This window comes from Narcine bancroftii, chromosome 6 (assembly GCF_036971445.1).
Source record: "Narcine bancroftii isolate sNarBan1 chromosome 6, sNarBan1.hap1, whole genome shotgun sequence".
Taxonomy (NCBI): Eukaryota; Metazoa; Chordata; class Chondrichthyes; order Torpediniformes; family Narcinidae; genus Narcine; species Narcine bancroftii.
The window spans coordinates 245,419,821-245,434,518 of record NC_091474.1 but is presented as its reverse complement, the minus strand read 5'-3'; the positions used below and the strand labels follow the sequence as shown (position 1 = coordinate 245,434,518).

The 14,698-nt window shown below is 40.4% G+C and overlaps 1 protein-coding gene across 7 annotated transcripts in view; it reads left to right on the top strand.

Moving 5' to 3' along the window:
- The window catches only part of mia3 (MIA SH3 domain ER export factor 3), a 111,046-nt gene that overhangs the window by 6,492 nt on the left and 89,856 nt on the right, over nucleotides 1-14,698 (top strand). For all 7 annotated transcript variants that reach the window (XM_069887868.1, XM_069887872.1, XM_069887869.1 and 4 more), the window contains exons 2-3: nucleotides 1,314-1,447; nucleotides 12,540-12,626. In XM_069887868.1, coding sequence (XP_069743969.1) covers nucleotides 1,314-1,447; nucleotides 12,540-12,626 — 221 coding nt within the window. The remainder of the gene's footprint in view (nucleotides 1-1,313; nucleotides 1,448-12,539; nucleotides 12,627-14,698) is intronic.

Sequence of the window (14,698 nt, the reverse complement as noted above, 5' to 3'; positions counted from 1 at the left end):
GCCAGCTGCCAGGATAGCATTTCATCCATTAGTTCTGATGGGGCATGGTCTCCCAACCCATTGAAGTGCAGTAGTTTGGCTGCCCTTTCCCTACGGGACATACCATATTACACATAATAGAAGTACTTTTAAAGTGTCATACTTACTGGTATGTGGTGGATCCCATAGGAAGACACCAACCCTCTTAGCGACGGCCTGGTCCAGGACATTGACAAGATGGTAATAATGAGTGGTGTCCAGTTTGACTTTGCAAAGGTGAAATTGAGCTTCAGCCTGTTGGAACCACAGTTCAGGCTCAGCTGTGCAGAAAGGGGGTAGCTTCACAGTAAGGGCTGCAGAGTCCATGTTTGTCCAAAAATATATTTTTGGACTCGTCGGGGTCACCAATTATGGCCACTGGAATTACAGTGGACACGGCAAAATAACCACACCAGGTGTTTCTAGACTGAATCATACGGATTTACACTTCATCACCTGCACAACCTTTTAAAAGCCCGAACCAAGCGCTCGACCCGTGCTGACGTCATTACGCGCTGACGCCACATGGCTGGTTCGATGCCTTTTGGGAGGTGTAGTGCCGCTACAAATGTAAACAAATTTAACGTTGCAATGCAGAGAGAATGGTAAAAAAAAACAATCAAGTGCACAAATAAATGCCTGATTGAGTTTGCCGTAGTCTGATGGTGGAGGGGGAGCAGCTGTTCCTGGTGTGATTCTTGTGGCACCTACACCTCTTTTCTGATGATTTTGTGAGGACATGGGGAGAACATTCAAATTCCTGACAGACAGCAGTGGATTTGAACCTGGGTTGCTGGCCCTGTAGTATTGTTGCGCTAACCAATACTGCCCAAAGGTCTGTGACTTTCCACCTTATTGATCCTCCAAGCATTGCAATCATTTAACACTGCCTGCTGTAAAGTATGGGTTGGCTTGGCTGGGTGGCACACAATATAAAGCTTTTCACAGTACCTCAGAATACGTGACAGTAAATATTGTAAAAAAAAAATGGCATGCACCACTTTAAAATGTCCAGGTCCTGGATGGTGATTTAAGCCTGGTCATGAGTGAATTGTATTATAACCCTAACCTGGAGCTCCCCTCCCCTCCCTTTTTTTTTACTGCAATGTACTGACTAAGTGGGGGAGGAAGAGCTTCTCCCTCTGTCTGGAGGGATGGGGAGGGGTGGTGGAGGTTGGTGGTCGGGGGGAAGGATTCTGTGTCAGTGGAGCACTTAGGATAGGGGAGTTGGGGAGATCTGCTGGAGAGAATGTTGGGAGACCTCCAGCTAATTATCTTTGATTTCTTCCTTCTAGTGCTGATGTGCCGTGGTAAAGCTTTGAGGGACTTTGTAGGTCCTGACTGCCGCTTCCTCAAGTTTAAAGCGGGCGAAACCATCTACGTTTATTACAAATTAGCAGGGAAGAGAAATGATATCTGGGCTGGAAGTGTGAGTAGCTTTTTATTTGCATTTTTTTTTCTCTCGGGTATTTTCTGTGTGAATCAGTGTGTCTATGTGGATGCCTGTTTATGCCTTTGTCTCTCTCTCACACACACACACACACACACACACACACACACACACACACACACACACACACGGCTGTATTTTCTGTGGGTATCAGTGTCTAAGTTAAGTTGGTCTCTACGTGTATCTCTGTGAGTGGGGGGTCTTCTTTATATGTGTGTGCATCTGTCTCTCTCTGTATGGGGGTGTTCTGTGTGTGTTTGTTAGTGTGAGTGTGTGTGAGTCTGTGTTTGGGTGTTGTATGTTTGTGTGGGTATTTTCTCTCTGGGGGTTTTGTGTGTGTCTCTATGTTACATTCTTCTTCTTTGGCTTGGCTTCGCGGACGAAGATTTATGGCCTTTTAAAAGCACCTAGTTCACTCTGCTCTTGCCTGATGAGAACTCGCTCTGAATCTGAGGGTTGTGAGTACAACCCCTACTGCAGGACAAGATCCCGAGTTGAGTGAGTGAGTGAGTGCTGCAGCGTCAGAATTGCGCAGCATTCAGTCCACCACATCCTTGCAGTCCAGTGGGGACGTGTCAGAGTTAGCCTCAAGCTTCAATGCCTAGTCTCATGACACTGTTGTCACTGACATTGTGTACCTGCCACTCTCTGGGTGAAGGTGCCCCCATCAGATCCCCTCCAACTCTTTCCCCTTGCCCGAAATCTAGGTCTTCTTGTTTTATCTCTCTCTAATATGAGGAGGTTTCCAGCATCCCACCCTATCTATACCCTTCATAGTTTTATCCAAGGCTATATGACATAAGAGCAGAAGTAAGCTTTTCAACCCATTGTCTGTCCCACTATTCAATCATGAGCTGACCCATTCTTCCACTCAGCCCCACTCTCCTCTCTTGTTCCCATAACCCTTGATACGCTGAGTATTCAGATACCTATCAATCTCTACCTTAAATGCACCTAATGACTTGGCCTCCACAACCACCTGTGGCAACAAATTCCATCGATTCACCAATCTTTGACTAAGGACATTTCTCTACATCTCTATTCTAAGTGCACTCCCTTCAATCCTGCAGTTGTGCTTTCCCACCATCGAAAACAACCCTTCTATTCTCTCCCTCAATTATAACCATTTAACATTCTCAACTCCAGAAAAACAGATCCATCCTCTCCCGTCCCTTCTGTCCTGGTGAATCTCCTCTGGACCTTCTCCAGTGGTTTCACACCCTTGCTACATTGTGGTGACCAGAACTTGGCCCAGCACTCAGGCTGACATCTGACCAATGTTTCATAAAGTTGGAACATTACCTCAGTCACCTGACAGATGAAGGCCAGTAGCCCAAATGCTTCATTAAACACAGCATTTACTTCATACTCATGTGGGCTGATGGGCTTGACTGCACTGTGGTTAATTTATCATCGACTTGCAGCATGGCGACAGGCCCTTCTGGCCTATGACCCCATGCCGCCCTAAATACCCCAATTAACCTACAACCCCCCCATACATTTTGGAAGGTGGGCGGAAACCAGAGCTGCTGGGGAAAACCCACGCAGAAACGGGGAGAACATGCAAACTCCTTACAGATAGTGCCGTATTCAGACCCAGGTCACTGATGCTGTTCGATGTCCCTCAGTTCTCCCTTAGACCCTGCCATTCATGGTGCACATTCATTACTTCCAGAGTTGTCGGGATTAAGCGCCATCAATTTCTTACTCCATTTCATGAATGCATCAATACCACCCCGGAGTCGAAGACTACCCTTTTTTTTTATTTTTAATTTTTTATTTTTCACACTATAGATCACATTATTCAAGATATACACATTTCTCCTTTCAAATATATACAGTGCCGTTTTCTACCCCCCCCCTCCTCCCCTCTCCCCCCACCTCCCCCTCCATCCATTTAAAACTCTGAGTCCAAGATACATCAAACCCATCAAACAATGTTGTCACTCAACATTAACGAACAAAAACTTCCACTGAGTCAATTCTTTCCATTCTCTTTTCCTTTTGTCATTTTAGGTGATAGATGTCCCGGTAGGTTTTCTCTATTATATTCCATGTACGGCTCCCATATTTGTTCAAATAATGTTATATTATTTCTTAAACTATATGTTATTTTTTCTAATGGAATACATTTATTCATTTCTATATACCATTGCTGTATTTTCAAATTATCTTCTATTTTCCAGTTTGACATAATACATTTTTTTGCTACAGCTAGGGCTATCTTAACAAATCTTTTTTGTACACCCTCCAAATCAAGTCCAAATTCTTTATTTTTTATGTTACTTAGGAGGAAGATCTCTGGGTTTTTTGGTATATTACTTTCTGTAATTTTATTTAATATCTGGTTTAGATCTTCCCAAAATTATTTCACCTTTTCACAAGTCCAGATTGCATGAATTGTTGTTCCCATTTCTTTTTTACAACGAAAACATCTGTCAGATACTGTTGGGTCCCATTTATTTAACTTTTGAGGAGTGATATATAACCTATGTATCCAATTATATTGTATCATACGTAATCTCGTATTTATTGTATTTCTCATAGTTCCTAAACATAACCTCTCCCATGTTTCCTTTTTTATCTTTATGTTTAGATCTTGTTCCCACTTTTGTTTGGATTTACCATTTATTTCCTCATTCTCCTTTTCTTGTAGTTTGATATACATGTTTGTTATAAATTTTTTAATTATCATTGTGTCTGTAATCAGATATTCAAAATTGCTTCCTTCTGGTAACTTCAGACTACTTCCCAATTTATCCTTTAAATAGGATTTCAATTGGCAGTATGCCAGCACTGTATCTTGAGTTATATTATATTTATCCTTCATTTGTTCAAAGGATAATAATTTATTCCCCGAAAAACAATTTTCTATTCTTTTAATCCCTTTTTTCTCCCATTCTCTAAAAGACAGGTTATCTACCGTAAAAGGGATTAGCTGATTTTGCGTCAGTATTAGTTTTGATAATTGGTAGTTTGTTTTATTTCTTTCTACATGAATCTTCTTCCAAATATTAAGCAAATAGTGCAATACTGGAGAATTCCTATGTTTTACCAATTTTTCATCCCATTTATATAATATATGTTCAGGTATCTTCTCCCCTATTTTGTCTAGCTCTAATCTAGTCCAATCTGGCTTTTCTTTTGTTTGGTAAAAATCTGATAGATATCTTAATTGTGCGGCTCTATAATAATTTTTAAAATTTGGCAGTTGTAAGCCTCCTTGTCTATACCATTCTGTTAATTTATCTAGTGCTATCCTCGGTTTCCCCCCTTTCCATAAAAATTTCCTTATTATTTTCTTTAACTCCTTAAAGAATTTTTCTGTCAAGTGTATTGGCAGTGCCTGAAATAGGTATTGTATCCTTGGAAAAATGTTCATTTTAATACAGTTTATCCTTCCTATTAGTGTTAATGGTAAGTCTTTCCAATGGTCTAAATCTTCCTCTATTTTTTTCATTAGTGGATAATAATTAAGTTTATATAGATGGCTGAGGTTTTTATTTATTTGTATACCTAGGTATCGTATTGTTTGCATTTGCCATCTAAACGGTGATTCTTTCTTGAATTTTGAGAAATCCACATTATTCATTGGCATTGCTTCACTTTTATTTGCATTAATCTTGTATCCCGACACTTCTCCATACTCCTTCAATTTCTTATGTAATTCTTTTATTGATGTTTCTGGTTCCGTTAGGTATAATCCCAGGATGCCTTGGGCAACTCCAGGATGTGGAAAGCTCATAGTTCCTGTTTGCTAATTCCCATCTAGGATATTTTAACTGAGCTTCCACTGATGTGTATTTACACAGTCATTCGACATTTAAACACTCCTTGCTTAATTAATGTCACATGCTGTGCAGTGAGGCTGAGTTTGAGGGGAGAGGTTTAAGGGGAAATCTTTGGGGCTACTTTTTTCATTCAGAGGGTGGTCTGTACTGGAATGAGCGGCCAGAAGAAACTGTAGAAGCTGATACAATTTTGCCATTTAAAAGTTTGTAATAGTTGGCATAGCGGTTAGTGCAATACCATTACAGCCCTCTGTACCGTTTTCCTGCGTTGGTTTCCTTCAGGAGCTCCGGTTTCCTCCCACAGTTTGAAATGTACTGGGGGTTGTAGGTCAATTGGGTGGAATTGGGCAGAATAGGCTTGTGGGCTGAATGGACCTGTTACTATGCTGTATGTCTAAATTTAAAAAGAAAAGTTAAGATTTAAACCCCTAACCATATTTGGACAGATATTTGGCTCAGAAGGGTTCAAGATTTGGACTAAATGCAGGCAAATGGGACGAGCCCAGAATGCCAACTTTGTCAGCACAGAGAAGATGAAACCTTGGGATGTTTAAACCTTTCCTTTAACGCCAGTCATTCTTGCAGAAGGACAAGGATCAGTTTATTCCCTTTTTTTTTATTTAAAATTTTTTATTTTTCAACCATACTGATCAAAATACACAGACATTTCCCTCTTGAATATACACAGTGTCATTTTCTCCCCTTTTTCCTTCCTCCCTTCCCTCCCTCCCTCACTCCCCCTCCCCACTCACTCAACGTTCAACCTATATGATACATTAAACCCATTAAACAACGTCATCACACAATGAAAATAAACAAGAAATTTGTGTCATCTACTTTTACATAATGGGTCAGTTCATTTCGTCTTCTCCTTCTGTCATTTTAGGGGGTGGAGGTCCGTGGTAGGGCTTCTCTGTTGTGTTCCATGTACGGTTCCCAAATTTGTTCGAATACTGTGATGCTATTTCTTAAATTATATGTTATTTTTTCCAATGGAATACATTTATTCATTTCTATGTACCATTGCTGTATTCTCAGGCTATCTTCTAATTTCCAGGTTGACATAATACATTTTTTTGCTACAGCTAAGGCTATCATAATAAATCTTTTTTGTGCTCCATCCAAATCGAGACCAAGTTCTTTACTTCTTATATTACTTAGAAGAAAGATCTCTGGATTTTTTGCTATGTTGCTTTTTGTGATTTTATTTAATACCAGGTTTAGATCTTCCCAAAATTTTTTCACTTTCTCACATGCCCAAATTGCATGTACTGTTGTTCCCGTTTCCTTTTTACAGCGAAAACATCTGTCTGATACTGTTGGGTCCCATTTATTTAACTTTTGGGGCGTGATGTATAGTTTGTGTAACCAATTATACTGTATCATGTGTAACCTCGTGTTTATTGTATTTCTCATAGTTCCGGACAATAGCTTTTCCCATGTTTCATTCTTTATCTTTATGTTTAGATCTTGCTCCCATTTTTGTTTAGGTTTACAGCTTGTTTCCTCATTCTCCTTTTCTTGCAGTTTGATGTACATGTTTGTTATAAATTTTTTAATTATCATTGTGTCTGTAATCACATATTCAAAATTGCTTCCTTCTGTTACCTCAGCCTGCTTCCCAATTTGTCCTTCAAATAGGTTTTCAGTTGGTGGTATGCAAACATTGTACCGTGAATTATACCATATTTGTCCTTCATTTGTTCAAAAGATAATAATTTATTTCCCAAAAAACAATTTTCTATTCTTTTGATCCCTTTTCTCTCCCATTCTCTAAAGGAAAGGTTATCTATTGTGAAAGGGATTAGTTGATTTTGCGTCAATATTAATTTTGGTAGTTGATAATTTGTTTTATTCCTTTCTACGTGAATCTTCTTCCAAGTGTTGAGCAGCTGGTGCAGTACTGGTGAATTCCTATGTTGCACCAACTTTTCATCCCACTTATATAGTATATGTTCAGATACCTTCTCCCGTATTTTATCTAGCTCTAATCTGGTCCAATCTGGTTTTTCCCTTGTTTGATAAAAATCTGATAGGTATCTTAATTGTGCTGCTCTATAATAATTCTTAAAGTTTGGTAGTTGTAAGCCCCCTTGTTTGTACCATTCTGTTTATTTATCTAGCGCTATCCTCAGTTTCCCCCCTTTCCATAAGAATTTCCTTATTAATTTCTTTAGCTCCTTGAAGAATTTCTCTGTTAGGTGAATTGGTAATGATTGAAATAGGTATTGTATCCTTGGGAAGATATTCATTTTAATACAGTTTACCCTTCCTATCAGTGTTAGTGGTAAGTCTTTCCAATGCTCTAAGTCGTCTTGTAATTTTTTCATTAATGGATGATAATTTAGTTTATATAGATGGCCGAGATTTTTATTTAGTTGTATACCTAGGTATCACATTGCTTGTGTTTGCCATCTAAATGGTGATTCTTTCTTGAATTTTGTGAAATCCGCATTATTCATTGGCATTGCTTCACTTTTATTTGCATTGATCTTGTATCCCGATACTTCTCCATATTCCTTCAATTTCTTATGTAATTCTTTTATTGATATTTCTGGTTCTGTTAAGTATACTATGACGTCATCTGCAAATAGACTGATTTTCCTTCTCTCTTATTTTTAACCCTCTTATTTTATTTTCTGTTCTTATCATTTCTGCCAGTGGTTCTATAGCTAACATGAACAGTGAGGGAGATAGTGGTCATCCCTGTCTAGTTAATCTGCTTAATTTAAATTGGTTTGATATATATCCATTTACTGTCACCTTCGCCAATGGTCCCTTATTTAATGCTTTAATCCAATTAATATATTTCTCTGGTAGGTTGAACCTCTGTAGTACTTTGAATAAATAATTCCATTCTACTCTGTCAAATGCTTTCTCCGCTTCTAAAGCAACCGCTACTGTTGGCGTCTTGTTTCCTTGTACTGCATGTATTAAGTTAATGAACTTACAGATATTGTCCGTTGTTTGTCTTTTCTTAATAAATCCAGTTTGATCTAGTTTTACTATTTTTGGTACACAATTTTCAGCCGATCTGTTTGCTAATAGTTTAGCTATTATTTTATAATCTGTGTTAAGTAGAGATATTGGGCTATTCGATGCTAGTTTTAGTGGATCTTTCCCCGTCTTTGGTATTACTGTAATTATTGCTGTTTTGCATGAATCTGGCATGTTTTGTGTTTCTTCAGTCTGGTTCATTATTTCCAGGAGAGGAGGAATTAATGTCTTTAAATGTTTTATAGAATTCTATTGGGAGTCCATCCTCTCCCGGCGTTTTATTGTTCTGTAGTTTTTTTTTAATATATCCTGTATTTCCTCTATTTCAAATGGTTTTATTAATTTATTGTGCTCCTCTGCTTGCAATTTCGGTAGTTCAATTTTAGCTAGAAATTCATCTATTTTGTCTTCTTTCCCTTTGTTCTCAGTTCGATATAGTTGCTCGTAGAATTTCCTGAAGTTTTCATTGATCTCCGTTGGGTTATATGTAATTTGTTTGTCCTTTTTCCTTGATGCCAATACCGTTCTTTTAGTTTGTTCTGTCTTAAGCTGCCACGCTAGAATTTTGTGTGTTTTTTCTCCTAGCTCATAATACTTCTGTTTTGTCTTCATTATGTTCTTCTCCACCTTATATGTTTGTAGTGTTTCATATTTTATTTTTTTATCTGCCAATTCTCTTTTTTTGTTGTATCTTCCTTTATTGCTAATTCTTTTTCTGTACTTGCTATTTCCCTTTCCAACTGTTCTATTTCCTGATTGTAGTCCTTCTTCATCTTAGTTACATAACTTATTATCTGCCCTCTGATGAACGCTTTCATTGCATCCCATAGTATAAACTTATCTTTCACTGATTCCGTATTTATTTCAAAGTACATTTTAATTTGTCGCTCAATGAATTCTCTAAAATCCTGTCTTTTAAGTAGCATGGAGTTTACAAGACAAGACAAGAGTTTAATCTCCATCTGTATGTTCTTGGTGGGATGTCCTCCAGCTCTATTGCTAATAACAGGGGCGAGTGATCCGATAACAATCTAGCTTTATATTCCGTTTTCCTAACTCTCCCTTGAATGTGGGCTGACAACAGGAACAGGTCTATCCTTGAGTATGTTTTATGTCTACCCGAATAATATGAGTATTCCTTCTCCTTTGGGTGTTGTTTCCTCCATATATCCAAAAGTTGCATTTCCTGCATCGATTTAACCATAAATTTGGTTATTTTGTTCTTTCTGCTAGTCTTTTTTCCAGTTTTATCCATCTTTGAGTCCAAATTAAGGTTAATGTCCCCTCCTATCAGTATATTCCCCTGCGTATCTGCAATCTTCTAAAAGATATCTTGCAGAAATTTTTGATCTTCTTCATTAGGTGCGTACACATTGAGCAAATTCCATAATTCTGAATATTTCTGACACTTTATCATTACATACCTCCCTGCTGGATCTATTATTTCCTCTTCTATTTGATTGGTACATTTTTATTGATTAATACAACTACTCCTCTGGCTTTTGAATTACATGATGCTGCTGTTACGTGTCCTACCCAATCTCTCTTTAATTTCTTGTGTTCCTCTTCAGTTAGATGTGTTTCTTGCACGAATGCTATATCAATTTTTTCTTTCTTCAGTAAATTTAACAGCCTCTTCCTTTTGATTTGGTTATGTATTCCTTTAACATTTAAAGTCATATAGTTCAACATAGCCATTTCATAATTTGTTTACCTTTCCTTTCCGCTTCCTCATCACCACCTTCCCTTCTTATCCATTTCTGCTTTCTTTTTTTGAACACATTATAAGACATTTCTAAAATGATAAAAAATTTCCACTATTCTCATATCTAAAATTCCTTTAACCCCAATAGTCCCTCCCCTTTCTGAGTTGCCCTTTGTCCCTTGTCGGGCAACCACATCTCCCCTCTCCATTTGGATTTGCGAATCCGCTCACAAGCTTCAACTGATTTCGCAGTGACTGTTATTCTTCTCCACCCAGCCCCCCCCCAGAAAAGATTTTAATCTTCATATATAACAAAGGTCACTCTCTTAATTCCCTCCTTACTTCCTTTCTTCCCTTTCTTTCCCTTCTTAGTTCTTACTTATACTCTATTTTTTATATATATATATATATATAGTTTGTTGTCATTTTTGTTCTTGTTACATCTCTTCATCTCTCTGTCTGTTTTGCAGGCGTTCTGCAAATTCTTGTGCTTTCTCCGGATCCGAGAACAGTCTGCTTTGCTGCCCCAGGATAACTATTTTAACCACCGCTGGATATCTTAACATAAATTTATAGCCTTTTTTTCTATAGGATCGATTTTCCTGCGTTAAATTCCTTCCTCTTCTTCAGGAGCTCAAAACTTATGACTGGGTAGAAACATTTTTTTGACCTTTGTATTCTAGTGGCTTTTTGTTCTCTCTTAATTTTTTCATTGCCTTCTCCAATATATTTTCTCTTGTCGTGTATCTCAGGAATTTTGCTAGAATGGATCTTGGTTTTTGTTGTGGCTGTGGTTTAGGGGCTAATGTTCTGTGTGGCCTTTCTATTTCCATTCTTTCCTGTAATTCTGGCATTCCTAGGATCCTGGGGATCCATTCTTTTATAAATTCTTTCATATCTTTGCCTTCTTCATCTTCTTTAAGGCCCACTATCTTTATATTGTTTCTCCTATTATAGTTTTCCATGATATCCATCTTCTGAGCTAACAGCTCCTGTGTTTCTTTAACTTTTTAATCAGATTCTTCCAATTTTCTTTTTAAGTCGTCCATCTCCATTTCTATGGGTGTTTCTCGTTCTTCCACCTTGTCTACTCTTTTCCCTATTTCTGTCATGACCATCTCTAATCTACTCACTTTTTCTTCTGTACCTTTTATTCTTCTTTTTATTTCATTAAATTCTCGTGTCTGCCAATCTTTTACTGCTTCCATATATTCTTGAAAAAATTTCCTATCTATGTACAGTCCATTCCCTTTATCTTCTATTTCCCTGTGCAGAGCTTGATGTTCTCCCTCCTCTTCCCCTGAGTCCACTCCACGACCTGTGTCCTCTCCCTCTCTTCCTTGTATCTGTGTCTCTTCTGACTTTCTTGTTGGGCTGTTTATCTCTGTTTGCTGGGTATTTTTGTTTTTATTAATGGTGTCTTGATGTTGCTCCTCTTCCTCTGGGCTGGTCATCTGTTGAGTCTCTCATTTCCTTTTTTCACTCTCCTTCTCGTTCCTGTTATTTTCTGTGTCTTCCTGCTGGGAGTCCTGCTGTCGGTTCTTTCTCAGCTGTTCAAGCTGTGGAGTTCCACTCCTCAGCTGGTTCCCCCTCCTGTCGGTGTTGTCTTTGTCGTGCGCAGTTGCGCACCTTTGTTTGGCTCCGTGAGCCATCCTTGTAGTCCTGCGCTCGGTGGGTCGCGACCCTTTGGGGTTTCAACTGACCTCAGGGAGTGGGCCCCTCTCTCCACGGCGGGTCCCTGGTCCTTCGTACAGGTATGGCCTTCACCTTTCTCTTCCGACATCTTTCCTTCTTCTTTTCTTCCTGTTGGTTTTGGCTTTTCTTTCTTTCGTGCCATTTTCTCCACACCTTTATTTTTAATTTGTTGTGGATGGTGTGGCTGTGGCTTTGCTTTTTCTTTACTTTTTTCCTTTTCTGGAGAGGGCTGGTATTCTCCTACTGGCCACTACTCTATCACGTGACTCCTCTGGATCAGTTTATTCCCTTCACGCAACACTCTTCTGGGGCCTTTGCCCTGCAGAGCCACACAGAGAGGCCCTGGTATAAAGACAAGCAAGAAAAAGGAAGAGAGAGTCCCATCAGGCATTGAGTTTCCATGAATCTTTCCATTTCCTGCGCTCCCGTAACCTCCTGTCCATTCTGACGGCAAACTCGAGTTCCAGGCATCCGAGTCACCCTTTTCTGACTGAATCCCAATTCCTGGATGGTGTCAGTGGCTCAAGGTCCTTTGGGAACCCTGCCCTCACAGATTGAGGCCCCAGAACCTGGTTCCAATGAGTTTGAATCTGGTGCTGTCTGTCAGGAGTTTGTATGTTCTCCCTGTGTCGGTGCGGGTTTCCTCTGGGTGCTTCGTTTCCTCCCACGTTCCAAATGCGTATGGGGTTAGTAGGTTAATCGGTCACATGGGTGAATTTGGTGGGCTCGTGTACCAGAAAAACCTGTTACTGTGCTGTATCACTAAATTAAATTTTAACAATAGGGAATGGGGATAACAGTTTCAGACTGGCTATTGCCTTGTCTGTGCCTCGTGCTCTTTTTTGGCTGCTTCGTTGCTTGATCTGAACTCTTTCTGTCACAGGTGGGGAGTCAGTTTGGATACTTTCCCAAAGACTTGATTGAAATAAACCTCGTGTACTCGACGACTGAAGTGGAGTTGCCATCTGAGGTGAGTGTGGCCCTCGGTGTGCGTACCTGCACTTACCAGTGTCAGAGTCCGGGCTCGTCACTCTCTGAAGTTTGGATCCTAGACTCGGCCCTGCAAGGTGTCCAGGGTAGTTCCCCTCACTGCCTGCCCTCTCTTTCTGCAGCTGTCTGCATGCAACACATTCCATAGAATCACCACCCACTGGCTGTAGAACATTTAGAATCATAGAACGCTAAAGCACAGAAAACAGGCCATTTGGCCCTTCTAATCCGTGCCAATCATTATTCCACGAGTCCCATTCACCCGTTCCCATTCCATAACCCTCCAGACCATCCATGTATCTATCCAATTTATTCTTAAAACTTAAGATCGAGCACGCATTTACCACATGTCAATGGAAACTTGTTCCAAACTTCCACCACTCTCTGAGTGAAGAACTTTTCCCTAATGTTTCCCCTAAACCTTTCCCCTTTCAGGTAAAATCTATGACCTTTCATATTTATCTCCCCCAATCTGTGGAAAAAGCCTACTTGTATCCACTCTGTCTCTACCTCTCATCATCTTGTAAACTTCTATCATTCTTCTTTGCTCCAAGGGATCAAGTCCTAACTTGTTTAATCTTTCTCCCCATTTCTGTTCTAAAGGGTCATCCTATTCTGAGGCTCTGCCTAAGGTCCTAGACTCACCCAGTACTGGGTGAACTTCTCCACATCCACTCTATCCAGCCCTTCATTCTGACCTCAAATTCACGGTCCATTCATTCTGGCCTCAAATTCACGGTCCATCTCTGGCGACACTTTCCCTTCTTTTTGATCTCATTGTTTATATCTCATGAGGTGAGCTTTCTGCAGATATTTTGTATAATCCTACCAATGCCCACAACTACACCTCTTCATACTCAATCCTCTGCAAGAATTCTGTTCCTTTCTCTCAATTCCTCCGTCTCTGTCGTATCTTCCCAAGCTAGGTCTTCCAGTCCAGATCATCCAAAATGTCCTCCTCCTTCCAGAAATGTGGCTTTCCCTCCACCACCATCAATCAACTCAACCCTCACCTGCATTTCCTCTATTTCCCGCTCATCTGCCCTGGCCCCCCTCTGCCTCTCGATGCAACAAAAGCAGGATTCCCCTTGTCTTCACCTACCACCCCACCAGCCTCCACATCCAACCATTATCCTCCGTAATTTCCATTGCCTACCACATGATTTCACCTGCAGGCACATCTACTCCCCTCTCCGACTTTTGTAGGGACTGTTACCTCCGTGACTCACTCGTCCACTCATAGCTTCCCATTAGTTGCCCCCTTGGCACCTTCCCCTGCGGCCGCAGGAAGTGCCATACTTGCGCCCGCACCTCCTCCCCTCACCAATATTCAGGGCCCTAAACAATCACTTGTTTATCTATGGGAGTCATTTACTGCATCCAGTTCTCCCTTTGTGGCCTTCTCTGCACCGGAGAGACTGGACGCAGACTGGGAGATCACTTCGCTAAGCACCTATTACTCTGTCCACATCAATGACAGGGATCTCCCAGTGGCCATGGCCTCGTGTTCTGTCAAACCCAGACCAACCATAAATTGGGCGAGCAATACCTAATAGGCTGGGCACTCTCCAACTGGATGGCATTAACATCGACTTTTCCATTTACGGCTGGCCTTCTCCCCGTTCTCCCTCCCTTCCCATTCCCTCTGTCTTCTTTCATCCAGCTCTCCACCCCCTTCCCTCTCCATTCACAGAGCCATCCCCCCTTCCCCTCCTTGCTGCTTATCCACCTATTACTTCCTGCCTGTGAGACCGTGCTCCTCCCCCTGACCTCTCCACCCACCCCACCATTTTGTTTGGGCACCTGCCGACATTTTGCTCATACTTTAATGAAGGGTTCAAGCCTGAAACGTTGGTTATATATCTTTATCTTTGCTCTCTAAAGTGCAATATTTGACCTGCTAAGTTTCTGTAGCATTGTGGTTTTACTTCAATATTTGATAGGTTTTATTGAAATTTCCCCACCCCACCCCTCATCCATCTAAACCTCAGCGAGTATAAATCCAAAGCAATTAATAGCTCCTCCTATGTTAACCCTCATCCCTGGGACCAT